Source organism: Gouania willdenowi, chromosome 7 (assembly GCF_900634775.1).
Source record: "Gouania willdenowi chromosome 7, fGouWil2.1, whole genome shotgun sequence".
Taxonomy (NCBI): domain Eukaryota; kingdom Metazoa; phylum Chordata; class Actinopteri; order Blenniiformes; family Gobiesocidae; genus Gouania; species Gouania willdenowi.
The window spans coordinates 15,952,901-15,977,092 of NC_041050.1; the positions used below are offsets into that span (position 1 = coordinate 15,952,901).

General features: G+C 37.9%; 2 protein-coding genes across 3 annotated transcripts in view; one reads left to right on the plus strand and one right to left on the minus strand.

The window, feature by feature from the left end:
* The first annotated feature begins 1,266 nt into the window (after nucleotides 1–1,266).
* Nucleotides 1,267–8,579, plus strand: ube2t (ubiquitin-conjugating enzyme E2T (putative)). Of its 2 annotated transcripts, none has more exons than XM_028452764.1 (7): nucleotides 1,267–1,519; nucleotides 1,699–1,813; nucleotides 3,848–3,917; nucleotides 4,044–4,149; nucleotides 4,970–5,068; nucleotides 7,460–7,543; nucleotides 8,391–8,579. In XM_028452764.1, the coding sequence occupies exons 2-7, from the start codon at nucleotides 1,705–1,707 to the stop codon at nucleotides 8,505–8,507; spliced, it is 585 nt and encodes a 194-aa protein (XP_028308565.1). In that variant the 5' UTR covers nucleotides 1,267–1,519; nucleotides 1,699–1,704; the 3' UTR covers nucleotides 8,508–8,579. The 2 variants fall into 2 exon arrangements, with proteins under 2 accessions (XP_028308565.1, XP_028308564.1); XM_028452763.1 differs by having other exon boundaries at nucleotides 1,269–1,519; nucleotides 1,659–1,813.
* The window catches only part of lgr6 (leucine-rich repeat containing G protein-coupled receptor 6), a 42,476-nt gene continuing 26,771 nt past the window's right edge, over nucleotides 8,488–24,192 (minus strand). The window contains exons 5-18 of the mRNA XM_028452762.1: nucleotides 22,537–22,752; nucleotides 22,302–22,373; nucleotides 19,007–19,075; nucleotides 18,528–18,599; nucleotides 18,326–18,397; nucleotides 17,878–17,946; nucleotides 15,991–16,062; nucleotides 15,690–15,755; nucleotides 15,531–15,602; nucleotides 12,921–12,992; nucleotides 12,339–12,464; nucleotides 11,219–11,373; nucleotides 10,888–10,968; nucleotides 8,488–10,805 (exon numbers count right to left, since the gene is read on the minus strand). Coding sequence (XP_028308563.1) covers nucleotides 9,661–10,805; nucleotides 10,888–10,968; nucleotides 11,219–11,373; nucleotides 12,339–12,464; nucleotides 12,921–12,992; nucleotides 15,531–15,602; nucleotides 15,690–15,755; nucleotides 15,991–16,062; nucleotides 17,878–17,946; nucleotides 18,326–18,397; nucleotides 18,528–18,599; nucleotides 19,007–19,075; nucleotides 22,302–22,373; nucleotides 22,537–22,752 — 2,359 coding nt within the window. The 3' untranslated portion in view covers nucleotides 8,488–9,660. The remainder of the gene's footprint in view (nucleotides 10,806–10,887; nucleotides 10,969–11,218; nucleotides 11,374–12,338; nucleotides 12,465–12,920; nucleotides 12,993–15,530; nucleotides 15,603–15,689; nucleotides 15,756–15,990; nucleotides 16,063–17,877; nucleotides 17,947–18,325; nucleotides 18,398–18,527; nucleotides 18,600–19,006; nucleotides 19,076–22,301; nucleotides 22,374–22,536; nucleotides 22,753–24,192) is intronic.

Here is a 24,192-nt window from a genome sequence, read left to right on the forward strand (position 1 = left end):
AAAATAAGTCCAAAAACCGAAACTGACAACAAAAATGTATAAAATAACTAGTAACATGCAAAACAACAGACACAAACCAAATGACAAGAAAATACATAAAACATCAACAAACGTACACAAGACGACAACAAAAACCCACAAAATAAAATAAAAAAATTACATAATCAACAATAACACACAAATTGAGCACAAAACCTCTATTCTCCTGTATTAATGCTCAGATTGGTCATTATTCTAAATGCTGACATGAATGGTAATAATGTGACCCTCGGATCAAACAAACAATAGCTTTTTGGCCCCCACTGTCATAACAGTTGCTCACCTCTGATTAAGAGTAAAACATTAAACAGTCACAACTTATCAGTCGGGGGCACTGTGGGTTTGACCTTCTAAAAGTTTCTAAAATAGATAAAAACCCATAGTATATAGTGAGCTGGAGTTAACTAATTAGTTGCATTCTTAAAGTGCAATACCACAATATCTATTGCTAGTGCTCTACACGGCTATAATCAGTTGTACATTATGATTAAACTAGCATTTATACTCTACATCAGGGGTTACCAACACGGTGCCCGCGGGCCCCAGGTAGCCCGCATGGACCATGTGAGGTCCCCTCAGGCCTGTTCTAACAGCAGCACAAGTCACCAGTTAATTCCGTCTAAAAAATATGATTTACCAGGTTTCAAACCTACAAAGATAAGTTCAGATGACAGATATAGTCAGAGCCTTAGTTAGTAGAGTTCAATACTGCTGCAGTTGATGTGTTTTTGTATTAAATTAAACTATCCTTAAATGATTATTTTCACTGAAACATTGAGACAAATGTGTTCATGTATCGCAGATAGGATTTCATTAAAGATGCTGCAGATTTGGTGTTTATATTTTGATGTTTTTTCTAAAAATAAATACATAAATAGAATTTTTTTTAAAGCAAGTCGGGTTTTATAAAATCGTACATATTTGTTAAATTGTAAGACATGCTTCAGTAGTAAAATAAAAACATTATGATTCCGAATTGAATATTTCAGAAGTGGTCATTTTACAATGAAACAATGGCATAAATGAAAGGGAAATAAAGTGTTGCATGTTCTTCATTATCTTTCCCTCTAATAAAAGTGAAACTGGGATATTGTAGTAGTATTTGTGTGTGTGTGTGTGTGTGTGTGTGTGTGTGTGTGTGTGTGTGTGTGTGTGTGTGTGTGTGTGTGTGTGTGTGTGTGTGTGTGTGTGTGTCGAACTGGTAGCCCTTTGGATTATTCAGTAACTTTGAAGTACTGTAGCTAGTTTCAGAAAGGTTGTTGATCCCAGCTCTACAACATGGGGGAAAATGTGTGAAGTGAACAGCAGGGGGCGATGTCGCTGTGCAGAGTTCTGCTTTTTAACCAAAAGAAGAAGAAGAGCAGCCGAGGCGGGTTAAGTTTGATTATGAAAGGAAAGGAAGCAACGAGCTAACTGAGCTACCACAACAACACACGATGACTTAGTGTTTTCTCATACAAAGAAGATTATTGCTGCAAAAGTAGGCAATTTTTCTTTAGTATTTACCCGAACGTGGTTTCAAGTGTCTAGCTCTGACGTGTATTTTGGGTGTCTTCTATTTGGTTTTTTCAGTGAAGTGATATTTTTTTTTTTTTTTATTTTATTTTTATAAATACTAGGTTTACGACACACTGCACTAGTTATTTATCACTGTATCAGCCCAGAATGCAGAGGGCTTCCCGTTTAAAGCGAGAGCTTCAGATGCTGAGCACCGAGCCTCCTCCCGGGATCACCTGCTGGCAGACGGAGGAACAGATGCACCACCTCCGGGCACGTAAGTAAACGGTCTTGGCCTGTTTTATTCGAATTTTCTAACAGTTGATAACAAAAACACGTTGGAAAATAAAGTAATTGCACCAAAAACACCCCAAATGAAATGAAGCTTTACGAAATGATGCCAAGAGCACGAAAACAAAAGTGTCTATTCGTACGGACAACACCGGTGCTATTGGTACGTTTACCGAAGTACAAGTACGTAGCGTCCTAGGTTTAGGATTAGGGTTAGGTTGTAACTAGCGCTGGACGATTTTGGAAAATGATATGTGATAATTTTTTTCAAGGGCCTCTTGTCATATATTTTTCAATGAGCACAAGCAATAAATAATTCTGTTTTGTAATAAACAATTTCAAATTTATGTAAACTTTAAATAAATATAAAATGTACATTTTAAAGCAAACAAATCCGTGGCTTTACCTCTACAACATATCGAACTAACTTCACGTTGCATGAAACATGTAAACATGTGGACTGTACTTCTTAAACACTCTGAACTTAACAGAACAGTACAGGACAAGAAAAAAAAAATAAAATAAAAATTGCAGCCTTTGCAATTAGAAAATCACATTTTACAATACTGCGATATCGCAAATGCAATTAATAATTCATTCTTAGTTATAACCCTATACCGCAACAATTTTTAGGGTTAGGTTTAGTCTTAAACACGTGACCTAAATTAGCCAATGAGGGGCGCTGCGTACGAATAAAATGTCGGTATATTGTTACGGCAACCGTACGGATAGCCACTGCCAATATAAAAATTACACAATAAGACATAAAGCAACAACAAAAATGATGATAATGTTCAGATTGGTCATTATTCTAAATGCTGGTGTGAATATTTATAATTTGTCACTCTGATTAGACAACCACATTTTTGTGACCCCCGCTGTGATAAAAGTGGTGTTGACAGTAGGTTGTTGATGTAGGAGCACCGCTGAGAAGTTCCAATAGTCTGCAGATTATGGCTGGTGTAGGGCTGGGCGATATGGACCAAACTCATTTCTCAATATTTGTTTTCAAAATAGCGATATATACGATGTAAATCTCCATAAATTTTTTTCAAATGAAGTCTGAGAAAGACAATTCTGGGTTAAATTTGATGAAATGCGACACAGACACATTTACTGATAAACAGCTGCACATTATTTGCCAATTTAGTCTTTCTCTTAAGGGACAGCACATGTGAGTGAGTTATGTAGTGTGGCTTGTTTAGGGGAAGGGCTGGGTAAGGACTCACTCAGTGATCCATCAAACTGCTTTTTATGCTGTTCTGAGAATTAGTGAAAGCAGCGACTCCTAAAACTAGTATTTTAAAGCAAAACCAGCTATAAAAAACGTGTACATCAATATAGGCAATATTTTGATTTTGATATCCACAAAATAGAAAACTCTGTATTGAATCTCGATATATTGTCCAGTGCTAAGGTGACGTTCAATTGAGCTTCCAGAGATTCAAGTTTTCCTTGCACATATAAAACCTATCATGGAATTTGATTGTGATCCAGGTTGTTAATATCCTTTTTTACCTTTACTTTAATGTGCGATATAGGAGCCAGCGTAGGTTACATTTCATAAGGCCAGTCCATCCCTGAGTAAGAACACAAACAAGACTGTAAATGAGGGAACGCACATCTAATTCAGCTCAATTCACAACAACCGGCCCTTCAAGCAGCTGCGATGCACATTAATCATAAACAAGTGCTGGATGCACTTGAATCTTTCCTTCTGGGGCTTCTGCTTTGCATTCACCTGCAAAGGAATTCTTTAGCCATGCTAATAAATCTTTATGAAATCTATTGTACAAAAACAAAAAATATGACGGTCCAAAAATTCCTTCCCCTTTATAACAATAGAAATATGTTGGACAAAAGTTGTTGTATATGTTATTGCTTTGAAGCAATAACGTGGAAAAAATAATGTACAGTAGAACAAAAGGCTATTGAAATATTAATCACCATCTGTTATCTTCAATATGAAAGGTTTTGTATCTAATGTAATATTTAATGGTCTTCCATCACTCCTTTGTAGAGATAGTGGGAGGATCAGAAACTCCTTATGAGGGTGGACTTTTCCTGCTAGAGGTGAACATTCCTGAGAGGTACTTGTTTCAATGCATGTTGTCTGAATATTCATGAATACTGCCTTAACTGATTAATGGCACTGACTGTATATTTATCCTTACCGCACTCTGGATGGACTGACCTGTCTGTCTGTTTTTTCACAGGTATCCATTTGAGCCTCCTAAAATAAGATTCCTGACCCCAATCTACCACCCCAACATTGACAATTCGGGACGCATATGTCTCGATGCTCTCAAACTTCCACCAAAGGTTGTATGAGACAATATATACATTATTTTATTTCTAACCACTCTGATATATGGTGGGTTAGAGATCCCCCCGGAACCCTATGGATTTCTTTTATTTAGATGTGATCTAATGATGTATATATTTGGGCTACTTAATAATGGAACAAATGATAATCACAATTATTTTAGTCATAATTTAGCTTCTGATACTGTAAAATATTCTGGTCCCGACTGGTGAAATAACTGATGCATCCTTGCCTCCATTTGTTTTTGTTTAATTACCACCATCTGCAATGTCATCAGGATCATTTAAATTAGGTTCATTTAAATTAAGTTGATCAAAACTTGATCAATAAACCTGCTCAGATTCAGTAAACCATTGATCCCTGAGGGTAAAATAGGTGACATTAATGCTGCTCTCACACACCTTTATGACATATTATAAATAATTACATAGGAGCAGTCAGAATAATCCATGTCAGTACAACTTGTATCTACTCATTATTTTAAGTTACATTTTTATTTTTGACATACATTTTTGTTTAATTATGGTTTTGTTTTTTGTTTCCTCTCAGGAGTTAAAAATTAACATTTTCTGAAACAATTTATTAATTTTTCTTTAAAAATGGAATAAAAAAATAATGCTGAAAACGTGGAATTTGGAAAAAAATGTTTTAATGGATTTCATAGGGCCCTATATGTGAATGTATACTGTATAACTCTTTTAGTTTTACATATAGTTTGTTTTTTATCTATTCACAAAATAAAAATTAAATAAAGCCTAAATTCAGTCAGTATTTGATGTTGCTGTGAAATATATATTTGTATGTTGGTTTTTGCAGGGTGCATGGAGACCTTCTTTGAACATTTCTACAGTCCTCACCTCAATCCAACTCCTAATGGCTGAACCCAATCCTGATGACCCACTAATGGCTGACATAGTAAGTCAAGTGCACTACATAGTCATTTCCTAAGAAAGAGATCATTTGATATACAATCAGAATGTTTGATTCTGTGTTCCTAAAGCATCCTTGTCAATGCAGTGTTAATCTGACTAGGGATTGATAATTAATACATACATTTCCAATATCACTTTTTTTTTTGCAAATGTTGGCTTCTAGTTTTTAATTAAAAAAAATCATATATATATATATATACATATTGCAATACAAATTACATGTTTTATTATTCTGACAATAAACATTTTTTTCAATAGTAAGTTACATGAAAAACTGGAGAAGGTTAAGGGATATTTTAAAAGCACTATAGTTAAGCTGCCTGTATAATTTATTATACGTATATACAGTTGCCCCTTCTTGATTTCTTACTTTTTTGCATGTTTTCCACATTTAATGTTTCAGATTATCAAACAAATTTAAACATTAGTTAAAGATAATACAAGTAAAAACAAAATGCAGTTTTTAAATGAAGGGTTTTATTAATGAGGAAGAAAAAAAAATCCAAAGCTACATGGCCCTGTGTGAATAAGTGTTTGCCCCCAGCTCCTGTTAAAACATATTTGTGATTGATCAAATCTGAGTTCAATTTCTGTAGCCACACCCAGTCCTAATTACCGCACACCTGTTCTCAATCTAGAAATCACTTAAATAGGACCTACCTGACAAAGTGAAATAAACCAAAACATCCTCAAAAGCTATAGACATCATGTCAAGATCCAAAGACACTCAGTAACAAATGAGAAAAAAACTAATTGAAATCTATCAGTCTGGAAAACATTATAAAGCCATTTCTAAAGCTTTGGGACTCCAGCGAACCACAGTGAGAGCCATTTTCCACAAATGGCGAAAACACAGAACAGTGGTGATCTTTCCCAGGAGTGGCTGGCCGACCAAAATTACAGCAAGAGCCCAGCGACCCACTCCTCCAAGAGGTGATAAAAGACCCCACAACAACATCTAAAGAACTGCAGGCATCACTTGCCTCAGTTAAGGTCAGTGTTCATGACTCCACCATTAGAAAGTGACTGGGCAAAAATGGCCTGCATGGCAAAGTTCCAAGACCAAAGCCACTGCTAAGCAAAAAGAACATTAAGGCTCATCTCATTTTTGAGACTTTTGAGAAAATATTCTGTGGGCTGACGAGACAAGTTTACCTTTTTGGAAGGTCTGTGTCCCATTACATCTGGCGTTCAAGTAACACCGCATTTCAGAAAATGAACATCATACCAACAATAAAATATGGTGGTGGCAGTGTGATGGTCAGGGGCTGTTTTGCTGCTTCAGGACCTGGAAGACCTGCTGTGATAAATTGAAGCATGAATTCCGCTGTTTACCAAAAAATCCTGAAGGAGATTGTCCGGCCATCTGTTTGTGACCTCAAGCTGAAGTAAACTTGGGTTCTACAGCAGGACAATGATTCAGAACACACTAACAAGTCCACCTCTGAATGGCTGAAGCAAAACAAAATAAAGACTTTGGAGTGGCCTAGTCAAAGTCCTGACCTCAATCCTATTGAGATGCTGTGGCATGACCTTAAAAAGGCGGTTCATGCTTGAAAACCCTCCAGTGTTGCTCAATTACAACAATTCTGCAAAGATGAGTGGGTCAAAATTCCTCCACAGCGTTGTGAAAGACTCCATGCAAGTTATTGCAAATGCTTGATTGCAGTCGTTGTTGGTAAGGGTGGCCCAACCAGTTATTAGGGGGCAGACACTTTTTCATACAGAGCCATGGAGCTTTGGATTTTTTTCTTCCTCATTAATAAAATCCTTCATTTAAAAACTGTATTTTGTGATTTCTTTGACTAATGTTTAAATTTGTTTGATCTGAAACATTTAAGTGTAGAAAACATGCAAAAAAAAGTAAGAAATCAGGCAGTGGCAAAAACTTTTTCACTCCACTGTAGTTAACTATGTATAAGCTTTTGTTTAGAGTTTAATTATGTTGTATGTTACATGCAAGAATGTTCTTACTTTGGTATGCAGTCCTGACTCAAAATGATCTGTTGGTTTCAAATGGGGAAAAAAAGGTAAAAGGGGTGAATTTGTCTCCTCGCTATGTTTTTCAAAACGGTAAATAATCATTGGTCACTGTCTGAGAAACAAAGAAATGCTGTGAAAATGTGCATTCTAAATGCATCGATAATCGAGTGGCACTCCCAATAATCGTCATCAAATGGAATTGTAAGATACCTAAAGATTTCCACCCCTACAATAAAAGCACTCTGTACCCCATGAGGAAGCCAGACATGGTGTACACATCGGTGAGAATAAGTTTAATTTGTAATTCAGCTTCTAGGCTTAATCCAACTGTGCAGTTCATTTATAGTACTTAAACCAAGGAAAGTACTAATTTTATTATGTTTTCTTGTAGTCGGCAGAGTTCAAATATAACAAACATCACTACATGGAGAAGGCAAGAAAGTGGACACAGGACCATGCTGTTCAGAGGAACACTGTAAGTAACACTTGTCTAAAAGCAATGCACAATGATCGATTCCTGTGTGTCAAACTTGTGGCCCGGAGGCAAAATCCGGGTGATGCGACAGGATGATTTAGCTAAAATTTAACAATAAATAACAATAATAATAATTAAAAACATTATTCTTTAAGTGTCAGTCATTTTATCTGAGGGACAACATTCAACCCAGTTTATCAAATTGACCAAACCAGATTAATCCAAGCATTTTTGTAATAGATATAATGAAAATGATACCTGAATTGTGCCTACATTGATATGACTTGATGTAAATGACTTATACGACAAAAAGTGTCTGCTTAAAGGCAAAACAGTGACACACAAACATCTAAGTTTTACTTCATAATTGCTGTTTTCCCAGTAAGTTTCTCTTTCAAATGAGCAAACTTTAATGCTTTGATATATGGGAAAAAAGTGCATTTGGCATTTTGTAAATTAGTACATAATCCAATTCCGAATCTCTCGAACTGCATGCATTACATTTACACGTAAAGTGTTGTACAAATTACAATGTTTTTCTGGTTTGGCCCATTAGAGACTGAACTGGGCCTATTGTGGTTCCTGAACGGAAATGAGTTAAATAGTTACACAATGGCTGATGTTCCTCTACATTATTCTCTTTATCTTGTTTATTACCTGCAGTTCTTCCTTTGCACCACATGGCTGTGCTGTGCTCCTACATATAATTTCCTCAAGATTTGCTTCAAATTTGCTAACCCTAAGCTCTCATGGTTTAGAAACATTTCTCAGAACTGCTACATTTTGTTTTTGTTGGAGTAAAATATACAAGCATGATTTTCATACTCTCCATGTGTCTTTTATTCAGGGACTTCTTGAGGGCAACAAAGAAAATACTCCACAGCAGGGAGCTTCATCTAGAAAAAGACAGTCAGTCAGTGCACAGCCGGAGACAGAAGAGTCCCCAAAGAGAGGCCGCGTGTAGTTTCTTTTTTGCTCTTGCAACTTCATTTTCTTTTACACATAACAAATAAAAAAATTAAGTTAACTTTTGCTAGAAGGGCATTTGTCTTTATTATATAATAGGATATCCATTTCTGCATGTCTATTTTTGTTGCTCAAATAAACTAAAATGTTAACATATTTCATACTGTTTTGTATGAACAGTGGTATAAACAGTTGTACAGTATGAGAATAGTAATTTTATTCAAACATATGCCAGTTGTATACAAAGTATGTACATCCTAAATAGTAGATTTTTGTTTTTTTTTTACAAACTAGGAAATATTTCTTAATACACAAATGTATGCATTTCCATATTTATGAACTGAGACATGCCTCATAAGTCTGTAATGAGCCATGATTATGCTACTTCAGAGGTAGTTACATTGTATTTACATTTTGCGCCAGGAAGACAGTTACAGCTTATTCACTCTGAATAGCAGCTTGTCTTCTGGTTGGCAGTGTTGCATATGAACCAAACCATATGAAACTGCGACTAATTTGCTGTTGGAAGTGGTTGTCGCTTTCAGGAAATGGTAAGGTTTTATTACACATTGTGTAGAGGTCTATAACGGAGGAAGATACTCAAGTGACTGGAAAAAAAAAAATAGCTTAGTTTGTTTTTTTTTTTCAAAAAGCCTAGTTTGACAAAGAGTTTTTTGGACACAGGCTGTAGCAATAACATAACTATATATTTGAAAATAGATAACACCACTTAAAATAAGATAAAACATTCAGTAACTTCCAAGATTCCTTTCTCATAATTACATATATATACAACCATTTTACCACTTTCACCCAACGATGCTCCCCAGCTATTACACTGATGTAGCTGACGTCACCAATTCATTTTTTTAAATGTATTTCTCCATAAAGTCCATTATTAAACAGGAGTAATGGCAATTTCTTGAATAACCAAAGGCTCCTAGTTTTACGTCAACTTTTTTTAAAAAAATGTAGCGGCGGCTTTGTTGACTGCAGTTCAAAAATTTGCTGATGTAATACAATTATATTTTTATCTCATTTGTGTACAAGATTAAATGGACAATCAGGTGAGATGGCGAGCATTAAAGGGCACTTTTTGTGAGTCACATGGATTCAAAGTCTGAAAGTTCATTGCCGCCGCCCAGGATCCTTCATTGTCCAGCCCTCTCTCGATCTCTGCCAGCAGGAGTGGGTATTTGGCAAGGGATGAGAGGAACAGAAGAACTGGAGGAGCAATGTGAAAATCTGATGGGATCCAGTCGACTCTGGAGCAGAGATCCACCACTGCAAATGGCATCAGGTTCAGTGAGGGACTCCTGTGTGGATGAGTCACAGCAGGAGCTCTTCTCTGTTTCCACAGAAACCAATGAGTCGAGTGTATGATCTCGACGAAGTTGTGGACGCGCTTTGAGGTGAGGCCAGAAGAAGAACTGGGATTGGTCTCTTGTGAAAAGGAGGAACAGGAGAGGGTTGAGGCATGCTGGCAGAGGTTGGAGGAGCAGCAGGACGGATTTTAGTACCTCCTCTCCAAGAGAGAGGAGTCCCAGAAGAGAGCAAAGAGAGAGGAAAGCTACAGGTACGTAGAGGAGACCGTTGGTGAATATTAGCCAGGCGACGTGCTTGATCATAGCACAGTCCCACAAACCCTCACAGTCCCCCCTCAGCAGTTCCCAATAAAGACGGATGTATGAACCTGTGACAATAAGCAAACACAGGGTGTTCATCATGATCAGTGCCAATGGGAAGCCCAAGGACGACGGCAGACGAGAGATTGGGGGTGGTAGGGGTGAGGGGAGGCAGAAGGGTGAGGATCCATATTCCCCAACGCCCAGCAGTGGTAAAGAAGCTAGAACGAGTGAAAGAGTCAGGCAGAAAAGTGCACATGTGCGCACACTCTTGAGGGATGGGGACTTCCCATAGGCACAGGCACAGGAGACGCTCACACCACACTGCACTGCTGCAAGAGTCAGAAGCAACACGCTAGCCTCGGACGCAAATACCCACACCCATCCTGTCGCCTGACACCCAGGGCCACCTTCCCAACGAGCACCATGGTGGCCAAACTCCCCCAGAGTCAGAGCATCCACAAGGGCCAGGGTGCACGTGCACACACCCGTCAGCAGGTTGGAAGCACCCATGCAAGCCACAGTGAAGCGCAGCGGTGACAGGTAACCAGATGAGCCGAAAAGGGACAGAAGCAGGATGGAGTTTCCAAGGAGGGACACCAGGGAGATGGACCATAATCCAACTCGAACCAGCCAACTGCCCAACAGAGAGTCACAGGGGCGGAAAGGACCTGAAACAGACATACAAGTTAAGAGTTGAAAATGCCGACATCAACACTTGACACAATTTATATTTGACAATTTTCACTTTACCTGGTGTGGGTGTGCAGTGGACGCTGGTCTGTAATTTAGATTCTTCTATTTCTTGTTGGAACTCTTCCAGGTCAGGGTCATCTAGAAGAGAACATTGTTTTTGTCAATGTTTAGATTCCATGGTAAGATATGTAACATCCTGGGATAATGTATGTTGATAATGCTATTGTAACATGATGGTGTCATTATTCTTTGATATGTTGTATTTTCTTTAATTTCAGCTTCCTATAACTCCCCCTCGCTGATGCATCTTGCGCCGTTTCATTATCACAATATCTCGTCCCACCTTTAGTATGCAGTGTTTGTCTGGGCTGTGTTTTTGCTGTCTTACAGTGTGTGTCGCCATGGATGGGGTACATAGATACAGTCCTCTTCTGTAGGTCTTCAGTTGTGCTACTCTGCTCTGTGTCCCACTGTCCAGCCGTCTTGTAGCCATCACATGTGCCATATACACAGCACTGGTAGGCATATGGCATCTCGATCACCCTGTGTCAAACACACAAAAACAACAAAGATAATGGCTAAGATGAGAACAATGCAAAACAGGAAAAACCACTGCACCACATCAAGAATGGTGATCTGCCCTAAGCTTGGGTGGCTTTCATTACACGCACCAGGAGGAAAATATAAAAGATGAATGGACAAACAGATTCTTTCTGAACAACCTCTTCTCCTAACATAAGTAATAGGATCTAGTGTAATACACAGGCTTTGAACTCCACGAATGCCCGGGACACAATAAGCAGAAGGATTCAAATTTTGAAAGATGAAGAGGATAACTTTAACAATGAGGCAATTCCTCACATGCTTTATAAACAGTGAACTCCTTATAGAAAATGCAAGAGAAACATTTTTGTCTTCTGCCTTTGGACTCATCGAGCTTCTTTTTATACTTTTTTACTACAGTACAGCTGACACTGTACTTTGATCACATGCCATCTTGAATGTCTTTGAAACTCACTTCTCATTTTCACTTCACCACACCTTTCTAGGCCTTAAGGGCTATTCGTAACACGATTGAACTTGCTGCTAACAAGTTTCTCATTGTTGAAATGCAACTTGTGAATGACCTGCAGGGGTTTACTGTAACTAGATCATTACAAGACTTGGCAACTATTTGCAAATTGATTATAATAATTGAAAAGAGTGAGATAAGGAATACGTTGAGTGATGAGATTAGAGTTTTTCTTTGCTTTGTTACAGCCAAGCGATGCAAGGATTCAGGTGTGTGTGTGTGTGTGTAGTTTGTATAGTTTCACTTTTCTTGCTTTTAACAGTGATTCACAGTTTTTGGCTGCAAAGCCTCCCATGTGTAAATAAGGAAGGACATTGCAAGCCCTCATGTAGAGACACACTAACACAGTTCGGATATACAATTTTGTTCATCTCAGTGTAATTTCCGCTAAAATGCAAAACTGACTCTGGTTCTGGTCAATACAGAATGTTGTTACCTCATTTGGGGGAATTGATCCGGGCTAAAAGCATCAAATAATTCTTCGTTTCCTCTCAGTTTAAGATGAGTGAGACCACCCAAACCTCCGACTGGCATGGAGCTCAGACGATTTTCTGTCAGGTCCCTGTAACAGATGAAAAACATGGAGAGAAAGCCAATTGATGGCGGTTTAGATGCTGTTATTCCTGCTCCTGCTGTGGGTCATCTTCAAAAAGAGCTTGTTTCTTTGATATTTAAATAAGGTCAGACAAGGATCTCTATCAGATTCCCTCTAGATTGTGCTTCCCGTCAGAATATTAAATATCTGTTTATTTAGGCAAACTTCTAACTGTGTAAACAGAGTGAAGCAATTTTGCATTGGCATGATGGAGATGGGATTCCTGGCCACACAGAGAGGTTGTGTAAGACAAATGTTGCATTTCAATGAAACATGAAACAAAGGAAAAGTGTTGGCGTAGGCATGAAACTCTGAGAGAGTTTTTCATTCAGCATGCTTTTCAGGGGTGTGGAGTGACACCATTGTAGGACCAGTTGAAAGGCACACATTTTTTGCATTTGCTAAGTATCTGTGCATACTCACAGTTTGATCAAAGAGAAAAGTGATGCAAAGGCTTCCGGGTGGATCCGCTCAATTATATTCCAGCTCAGATCTCTGAAAAATAGAGGGGAAAATTGATTTTTAGATGTTTTTTTTTCTCCGTTATATGTCCCCACTAGATGTCAGTAACTAGTCATAGTTACACATTATGATCCCAAATAGTAGTTCTACTACAGGAATGAGACCGATTTTGTTTAGCGGTCATATTTAGCTAATAACATTTATGTATTATTATAGGTAGCGATTTCATCTCAAACAAAAAAGTGGATATATACACATTGTTTAAAACAAGGGTTCTCACACTTTTTTGACCCAGAGACCACTTACAGGGGAGACCATTTTTCATAACCCTTGCGGCAATTAAACACAATTTGCTGCCATTTGTACCCATACAGTAAATGCCATGGGAATGATTTATTCTTTGAATGTTTCAACTTAAATATCTAAGAACTTTTTGGTAGAAATTACCTTAAAGAGTAGGTACTTGTCTTGTATTTAACATAAAATGTTTTATGTATTACTAATAAACAAAATATGTGTACTTTTGTTAAAGGCAGTGAATCATGTTTGGATTATTGGTGCATTGGTCCCCATATGTAGTTGTACACTTTTGTAATGGTATACAGCATGCAAATTGTTTGGTTTTTTTTGTTTTTTAAATTCATTTCAAAGACCCAAAAGCTACGGCTCAAGAAAACCTGAGGGTCCTTGAACCCCAGTTTGAGAACAAACGGTTTAAGAGATGTTTCTGTTTGTTTTGTTTTTTTAAAAAAAAAGGTGCCAATATTTACATTTCTGGCCTCCAGATGCTTCACTTAAGATAAGATAGTCCTTTATTTGTCCCACAGTTGGGAAATTAGTTTTTTGAGAATAAAAAAGTAGTGGCATTTCCCACAATACAAAAATAAATAAATTAAAAAGGAATAAGGAGGATACACATTTAAACAATTACAGGTTGTGCAGTATGTGTGTCTGGAAAGTTACAAAATGTCATAAAAGCTTTTAGGACAAATAATAAGACATAGGTAATGAAAATTCCTTTTTTTTAAAATTTTATTTCACTTTTCATTACAAACGAGTGTGGAAAGCATTACAAAGTGCATTGCAATAGGCCAATTTAGAAAGTATTTTGAGAGGTTCAAGTGGAAGTGAAACAAGACTGAAAACAGAGGGAATTGTCAAGGCTGAAATAACAATAATGCTAAATCAATTGTCAGAAGACCGCTATGACTAAACTGTAATTATCCATCAAAACAGTGCGAGCAGGTAAAACAGAAGTAACAATCAAAAGAGGACAAACTTCTTTGTCCCCAAGTCTGTCCAGTTCCTCAATTCAGCTTCCTAATTTTAAACACAGACAACTAAATGCATTTAAATACATGCACACTAAAGTTTTAAATCAGTGTGAGTGTATTTTTAAATTAATATTGCGTGTTCTTATCTGATTGTGCAATGGTATACGTATGTCTGTCCTGAAGCTGCTTTTATGCTCTTAAATTAAAGTGATTTGAATAGAACTGAATTTATACCCATGTACCATTAAAAGGTCATCCCACCTGCAAACAGTCTGTATTAATGTTGGATTGTACTGTATACAGGTACTTTTCCTCTGCTCAAGCATTTGTTCAATCTGCTCATACAATTAACATTTACCATATGACCTAAATATGTTCAGTAAAGATAAAAACATGCACTTTTTAGAGCGCTAGAGTGAGCACTTTATGGCTTGATTGACCCTTGGTGCTTGGCTTTGGCACATGAGCTCTGTAACCTTCCTTGCTGCGTGCCTCTAAAACCAACCTGTGTTTGGTTCTCACGCCTAGACACATGAGGAGTCATTTTAAAAGGTGGGGCTGAACCAGTTGAAATTGCTGCATTTTAAACGACAATTTTCCTTCACAAAATAATCACATCTTATTTATCATAAAGGGTTCAAAACCTGATTCCAAAACAGCATACCTATTATTTTCTATTTCATATTTTTAATGCCTTTTTTTTTTCTCCACACATCAAACAGACACTTATTTATACAATTTGACATGGGAGGGAAGTCACAACTTGTTGTATTGTCAACGTCAGAGCTGACTGAGCTTTTATTATTGTATGTACTTATAAGTATGACTCACTACTATTAGAATTCACATCTTTTCACGACATTGTCAAATGTGTCTCACTGCATTATAAGGCAGGACAATCACTTTTGCTGTTATGACAATTGCTTGTGCAATAGCAGAGCTTTCATCAGATGAAAATTTTATCACAAATTTCGTCAACGATCTGAAAACAAGAAAATAAATTGTTTAAATAATTTTTAAAAGTATTATAAATATGAGTAATTTTGAGCTGCTTTAGTGACGGTACGAGCAGCTAATGCTCTTAAATTGTGTGTCGTGCTTTGTTTTTCTTCATGTTTGAAACGTTCAACGAATAATATAAATCAAAGAAACATTGTAATTTTCTGATAATCTTTTGCTGATTCTGATCTGCATGTTAGATCCTGATGATCCAACAAGTCAAAAAGTGTGGGCACCCCTGATTTATACCACTGCCTTTGTCTGTCAGCGGTCAATAATGATGAGCAGTTGGACTCACAAAGCTTTTAGTGATGTCATCTGCTTGAAGGTGCTTGACTCTATCCTCCTGATTTGATTATGTTGTAGCCCCCTTTTAAAAAAAATGACATGTCACAGTTTCTTGCTTTAACTTTTCATTGTGATCCATTCATGCATGAAGGTTTTTGGCATTACTTACAGCTCTTGAAGGGAAGAACAGTGGTAAAAGCTGGGTAGATCCTCTATCTGGTTGTAAGACAGCTCCCTACACAGTGCACAAAGCAAACACACACACACACCTCACACAGTGGCCAGCAAAGGTTTACAGAGTGGAAAATTGTGAGTGACAGGATTATGTGAGTGTGAGCAAGGCAAGCCACAGGAAAGTCATTTTTTTGACAGTTCATAGTAGAGGGATTGAGTGATGGTTTGGATTTATACAGCACTTATAGGTTTTTACCTTCTGCGCTGTGTGCGTGCGTGTGTGTGTGCGCACTTACAGCACTCTGAGGCGGGGCAGCTGCTCACATAGATCCAGAGGTAGAGCAGAGAGACCAGCCCGAGTTAGAGTCCTACAGAGAAAAAGAGAAATGCCTCATTCATTTCACATGAAGTGTGAGTGAACAAAAGAAAGACTTTGAATTGGATGCCTCTAAGGACGGCCAACGGTGCAGGACATGGTTTGATTCCTTGGGTGGACTTGGTTATTATTATGAATTGGTATAGAGAAGATGGGCAACATTTATTACAGGGGCCCCAAAATGTAATTGTCTGATGTTAGGGCCACATTATCAACACCCATGTCAACATTTAAAAAGACCAATCCTGATAATACAGGAAAGATCAAAGGGCTTTGTGTAAGTTGTAATTTTTTCTGCTATTTTTGAGTATTTTTGTGGTCATCTTGTTTGTTTTTCGATCATTTGATGGGTTTTTGTTGTAGTTTTGTATTTCTTCTGTCATTTGTTTGTGTTTCTTGTTGTTTTGTGTGTTTTTGTGGTCAATTTGTGTATTTCTGTCTTGATAATGTGTATTTGGAGTCATTATTGTGTATTTTTTTGTGGTTTTGCATATTTTCTTTCATTGCGTGCGTCTTTGGAGTTGTTTTATATAGTTTTTTGGGATTTTTTTATTTTCACTTTAATTTTTAACTCAAACTCAAAGACTAATAGAAGGATTTTGATTTTTTTTTTTTTTTTTTTACATTTTTTAAATATCCTAAATGGGATAAGGAAAAAGGGATTACACATGGACATAAGGATCAAGATACTGATTATGTATCAATTTGAAAAGTCGATCGATACCCACTTCTCACCTCCCGAAAGAGCGATACTGTTTATGGATTTTGGCATTGGGGAGCCTAAATCGTCTGCCCTGTCCCTGAACACCTTCTTCCTGTATATTAAGAGCTTTCTCAAGAATCTTTGGATCCTGAATGAATGGACATGCTGTGGTAAATGCGAGACGATCGATGGTTTAAAACACATGGAGACTGCGATCAACTCATTAAAAAGTACGGTAAACATAGCGTAATAAGACGGCAATTCTCTTGTCATTAGTATCTATCATAATTAAACGTTAACCATGATATTCTGTTTAATTTCCTATTAAAGATGTTGCAAGTGTAAGTGTTTTTTACTCCTCTTTCCATACGTAGATCTTTGTTGAGTGTTTTAAAGAACCTTAAAATGATATCTTTCAAAATGAAGACGTGGTTTCTTATGAGTGCTTCTCCAAGCCAGCAGCAGGTAAACCAGGCATGCTACTAAAACCTGATCAGGAGCAGATTTGTACTACAGACTGTGTTACTATTTCAACTAAGGTGTTCTCTCTAAGATGAAACAGCCAATCGTGTTAGTTCCCGGGTTAACTGAGCCGGACTCACAGGTTATACCTGGAAAAACCCTGAGCAGCATGTGATTAAACGCCCCCTGGTTTTATAAAAAATCACCTACTGATGACTTTGCACATTACATGCTCTTGTCATAAGTTCCTGTCACTTTCTGTTTTGATCATACAACAGCACAGCCAGGTGCTAGGAATTTATTACAACCGTTAAGTGTGATTGATCATGGTACCATGATCCAGAGAACTGTGAGTATCTGGCAAAGAGGATATTTGGCGTTTTCTTGTTCCTCCAAGTTTTCAGTATTTCTGTAGTCATCTTGTAAGTAAATTATGTGTATTTTTTTTGTCATTTTCTGCTTATACTTTGGGAGCTGCAAGTGGCCCCGGCCAGTTGCACATGTCTGTCATAGAGGTAGAAGTAGAAGGAAGCTGTGTAGGATCACCAAAAATGTGGTGTCATTTTAACTCAACCTGAGTATTTCTATGCACATTCTTTGGCATGATTAAAAAAAAAATAAAAATAGAAATAATGCACTCACAGAATTTCCAGACTGGTGGTTCCTTTCAGATCGGGAAACTCTCGGATCTGAGTTGCCCCATTAAGTGAACTGCAGTCAAACAAGAGAGGGAAAGTATTGGCCAAACGTCTTTCTCACTTTCTTTTCTGACACACACAAACACACACATGCACACTCTCCGTACACGTGCGCACAGACCTTGTCTAACAGCTCGTTTCAGACATCAAGGTTTTTTTCTCCAAAATCAACACAGGCTGTTTTGGCTGTCTCACTAGATATCATAAGTCACACTATTCAACATGTTCTTACAACACACTCTCTCTTTAACACATCAGCACATACACTAACACAACATCATTCAGTAAGCCATTACACATGTCCACCTAGTGCTCACTGCCAAGCACAGGGGATGATTTAAACAGTGGTTGGGCTAACTCACTGCTAGGGTTTCTGCTCACCGCCTACTTACAGTGTGTGTAACTTAGGTAAGAACTGGAAGGCAGATTTTCCCACCAACTGGATTGGGTTCTCATAGAAATGGCTGCGATGAGAAAACCAAAAATGAACAGATTGAATTAATTTCCATATTTAGAAATGAAAGTTGTTGATATTAAAAAGCTATTATTTGTTTATATGTTTTGTTTAGATTGTATCGTAAATAAACTGCTCACATTGTTTGAAGTTGAGGGTTTGCCACGAAGGCCCTCTCAGGGATAGCTTTGATATTGTTGTTATGGAAGCCCCTGCAAATGAAATAACACATTCTTAGTCAAACAGTCAATCAATATGGTTCTCATTCTTTGCTTGTGAGTGAGAGGCGGGACCAATGTCCTCATGTAGCACCTGCCATTGCACAGCTGAAAAGCATTTTTGTAACACATGCAATGCAAACCGCCCCCCCTTCATACACACACGGTATCTGTGACACATATGCACACTGCAGAACATCTGCTGAAAGCTTAGCTAAAACTTGGCTTGTGTGCGAGTGCGTGTGTTGCTATGTGCAGGCAATGAGCTGTGTGGGCGTATCGCCACCACCTGCTTTGGGCGAGAGTGATTGTATCCGAGCGCCACATTAAAGTCGCTTAACAAGATTACTTGGGATAGCCCAACCATGGGAGCCATGTCGACCAGGTGTGCGAGAACTCACAGTTCCTGAAGTTTGCTGAGTGTCCTGATGGCCACCGGGAATTCCTGCAGGTTGTTGTAGTTTAGATCTCTGAAAGGAAAATATTTCATAATTAATGGTACATTCAAATATTAAATTTCAAGTTTCAGTGCAGGATAAGATGTCATATATACACATATGGTTAAGTCTAAGGCTGACAGCTGGTGAGTGTGAAGTTTGAGGATTGACCTTTGTAGCTATGACCTCAATATTCTGGTCTGAGTCTCATTAGTTTCCAAAAAAAAAAAAACGACGTAAACAGCTGTTGCTGTAGGCCTATACACTTCATACTGCGTACAAAAATGAGAATTTCCCAGATTTATGCGGTGCCATTTGCTTTTCAGACTTTGCTTTTCAAAAGTGAATAATACTTATTCAGCCTTTCAGGTAAATATAAACTCATGTAGCATCTGTTTTAGACAGCAAAGTGAATAAAACATGTTTTGAACAGAGCAGCGTTAGTGGGATGGCTGGTATGGCTGCTCTTGACCCTGATTGGATGCCTCAGAGTGCCACCCTTAATAATTGACAGATCACTGCAGTAGTGTAAATAAGGCCACCTGTCTAGGAGTGTTAATTTTGATTTATTTTTAGTCATAGTCTTTTGACTAAAATGCAATTTAGTTTTAGTCAAAATGTACTTATTGGGACTATTTCATTTATAATCTAGTTTTTTAGTTTTAGTCAACTAAATGACAGATTTGAATCGACCAAATCTGTTACACATATGGTCAACTAAAATATAGTGAACAAAAATATTAAAGTTTTTGCTCCCATTTTTCAAGACCTATTTCTCACAAATATTGTTCCAAGGGAGAAGTGCTCACTAATACAGATTTTGGCAGATTTGTGAACAATATTTGTCAGAAATACAGTAGGTCTGTCTTGTTTATAGAAAATGTTTTAGATCTTTGAGTTCAGCTCATGAAAAATTGGAGCAAAAACAAAAGCGTTGCGTTTATATATTTGTTCAGAGCATATAAGTTTATGCAGTTGCCAATGATCAACAATACATGATGTGGGATGGCATTAGTGTGTGTAAATACACACAGACAGATCTAATGTGATCAATACGTGAGACCACATGAGTCGTCTTACTTCCTCCATCAGTTTACTTCCTGTTGGATCACCTCCTCCCTTCCACAGAACAAAATTAGATTTGATTGGACAACTTCCAAAAACAAAACTTTGTTGTGATTGAATTTCAACACATGTAAACATTATAGTTTAGTTTTAATTAGTCCAGGGGTTCTCAACTGTTCTGACCTTGGGACCCACATTTTTCCACGGTCATTAATTTTTTAATTTTTTTTTTTTTTTAGAATTCAACCAACTAAATTTACCGGTAGTTTTTCCAAAAATATCTGTTGAAAACATACACATACATATTAAATATTTAAAACATAAATCTATATACGTTTCCTGCATTTTACAGCATGCTTGTCAAAAGAAAAGGTTTTTTCAAAATAAAAGACAAGTCCATCATGAGAGACATATTTTTTTATTTTTGACCAGCTGTTCGTGACCCACCCAGTACAGGTCTGCGACCCACTTTTGGGTCCCGACCCACCAGTTGAGAATCACTGAATTAGTCTGTGAAAAACGCCATATTTTCATATAATGTTTGTTTCCCTGTTTTTTTTTGGTTTTTTTAATTAGCCACAGCCCAGATATTGTAACCTAAAAAATGTAGCTGACGAAATACATGTTGAATATGTTTAGTCAACAAAATGAATACTGCTGTTTAGTAGGCGTAAGGTCTAGGTTGATAATTTTCCTGATTAGTTTTAAACTTAGAGCAGTTTCACACATAGAAAAATGTTGTACCTAATAGTTCTACTGCATGAATCTGCTTATTTTATGAAGTGCCAAAATGTAACTTTATCGTTAAGCTACGCACTACATTGATTTATTATTTGTGAGAATGCACATCATGGTTACCAAGTATATCCTGGCATTTTATAACAACATAGTTCACAAAATTGTCATGCAAACAACCAAAATAAGTCCAATTGGCCTCCTTTGTTGTTGTTTTTCTGTGGTTCTTAGATGGCGCTTTGAACTAATGATTTTATAACACACAGAGGCTTTGGAGGGTGTTGATAATGCAGAAGGTCTCTCATATTTCTAATAGGAAAGGCCACAGTGAGAGATTAACCCCTCATACCAGTGCAATCCCCACGTCAATGACACCTGTCATCTTATCCTGCTGAATCATCTGTCTCTCCCAACCACTGACGACTCAAACACTTTAACACACCCTATTCTGGTCAGAGGAGCTCCATCCCTCTTTTTCACATTCTCTGGTTTCTTTTTATCCCCTCATGTGCGGCTCTGCTGACTTACACCGTGCATTTCTGTCTTTCTATACATGGATAATGGCTTTTAAGTTGAGGTGTAAAGCAGTATGATTGCACCAGTGCTTGCTTATCAGCACACACACACAATGATGTGCCCACACACACGCTCATAAAACAAAATGTTTAATTATTTTTCTTTTTTTTCAAACACTTCAACAGGTTGTTGGGAAGCCAGCCAGAAACCAGTGTTTTCATCAGACCACCATGAATTGTGCAGTTGCAACCCTCTTTAGTCCTCTTACTTTCTGCTTCCACCACTTTTATTTGACTGTGTCAAGTTTCTGTGGTTTCAGTTTTGGTCTGTGGTTAGGGTCTAGTAATCGAATCTTTGGCACGTGTTCACGTTGTGTTCTCTTGTAGCTACAAATGTTTTCGGCATGGCCTTTGTACTGCTTGGCAATATCTTTAACAAAACAGGAATTTGTTGGTAATACTTCAAAGTATTAAATTTAGTTCTTTTCATCTGTACATTCCCATTATTCCTTTATTGGTTGCGGTTTGTGAAACTAAGCACCTGCTGAAATTACCAGGACATTAATCATTTTGACTTAATAATGTAGTTCTACACCAATTCTTTGGAACACTTGTTGCACATGATTTATAAAAGTGCACCATTTCCAAGTGTTCCATGCAACACCATCATCATCCTCATATATCTTAAGGTTGTCTGAGGCAATGTAATTCCTGTAAACAATACCATAATAAATTATTGGTAATCCTTGAAAATACTTTGTCATCACCATATCTGTGCCAGTTATCTGGTAAACAAAATGATATGAAGTCACTTTTTGATGCTTCCATGTGAGTTGTTGCAACCCGGACTATCGTGGGAAAAGAAGTCGGTGCACATCATTAATCAAAGTTAAATATAAAAGCAATAAAGCATATGCAAAATGTGTGCGTGCGTGCATACTCACAGTGTCTCCAAACTGTGTAAACCTTCAAAACATCTCGAGCCCATACTCTGGATGTGATTGTTATGGAGATGCCTGAAAAAAAGAGTCCACAAATGTTTTCCAACTTATCATAAATGACTTTTATAAACGGTTCCACGCTGCAATCATAACCGCCCTGTTTTAAGGGTCAGCAGAAGGAAATTTCTGTGGTTAGTTGGGAAAGGTTTTCAGCAAAACAAATCAGGATGTCACTCACAGTACGACCAGGGCAGTAAGGTTCTTAAAGGCGTAATCTGGGATGTGTTTTATCTGATTGAGGGCCAATGTCATGGCTTGAAGGGATGGCAGAGAGTCCAGAGCTGCCACCGGAATCTCCGTTAAGGAGTTATCGTCCAGCCACAGATGTCTCAGAGAGCGAACACCTTCGAAGGCTGCAGGCGGCACCTCAGACAACAGATTTGCATCAAGACGCCTGCGGGGTGAAAAGAAACAGTTCTCAGTGCATAAATCGTCAACACTAAACAAGATACACTTGCTCTAGTGCAGGGGTGTCCACACTTATGTGCGTGCTAGTGGTTGTTGGTCGTGGCACCTGAACACTCTGGCGTACAGGAAGGTTATTAAGAGAATTATGTATCTGTTATTCCTGTTCTTTCATCTTTGCTGCAACGTCATTATGATCTATTCAAAAGCTAAATAAGTAATTTAAAGCTTTACCAGCACAGACATGTATGACATTTTACAAGAGAAAAAGCACAGACACAAACATGTAAGAGTGATTTAGACCTTCATTTTATATGTTATTTCATTTTTTTCCGTCCGACTGTCTGGTAGACGAATTGAGGTAAGAAGGGAGGAACAGTCAATGATATTCCTCCATGTTTTTCCTTTTTCGTACTTCCAGTAACATCACCATCAGTTTCCCAAAGTTTCTTCTTGCAAATAGCTTATTGTAGCTCATACAAAGCTTTACCAATGGACACAAATAATTTCATGCCTTTAACCACTGCGTCCCCATGGACATATCGCAGATTGTTGATAAATGATACCCTCAGGGCAAGACCGACAAGCTGAGACCACTTCCTTCTGCTATTCTTCTTTTTCTGGCCCTTCACACGTATTCATTACTCTCTTTTTCCACCCTCTGGCGCTCAAATATACACATTTTGTTACACATCGTAATCAATGAACTCCCAGTTTCTTGTGAAACCATTTCAATCTTAGCTTTTAACTCTTGTTGGTTCTTTTAGACACCCTCCCTTATCAATTTTCCACTGGGCGTCTTTGATTATTTCGCAGCAGTTCCCCCTCTATCCTTCTGCACTCCTGAAGGCTTCACCAAACAACGTGCATCATCAAAGTGAAATCTGAACTTGAACTCTGATCTCTGGACTTTTCTCCTCAGGGACATTTTCCATCAGGGAAGCAACTGTATACACTGGCAGATGCTTGCACACAGAGACGCCCTGAAGCATACATGTAAATGCTGATGGATTTGTACCTTCCCACACACTCAAACCACTTCAAATTTGATCCTCATCTTTAGCTCCTAAGGACACATTTTTTCAAAGCGCCATGCACCGTCCTTGTGCATCCTGTGCTCTTCAACTGTGGACTTTGTTTGTCCCTGACCCTGATCGCAGGATGAAAGCTCCGGAAGGCCCTTCAACTTTCTGAGTTGTTCTCCAGGGCAAAATAATAATTGCTCCTTTGGGTCGACCTGCCAGGTCTGTCGAAGGTCCAGACAGAAGTAGGAATGTTCCACAGGAGCCAATAAAGCAGACTATTTCCTGTCCATCACATCAAAGTCTGATGTACGAACACGAGAGTGAGACGCAGAGACAAAAAGCGAAAGATCTCTTAAATGATCCAGGAGATCTGAGGACCTGTTTTTCTGCTGGTTCAGTTCTCC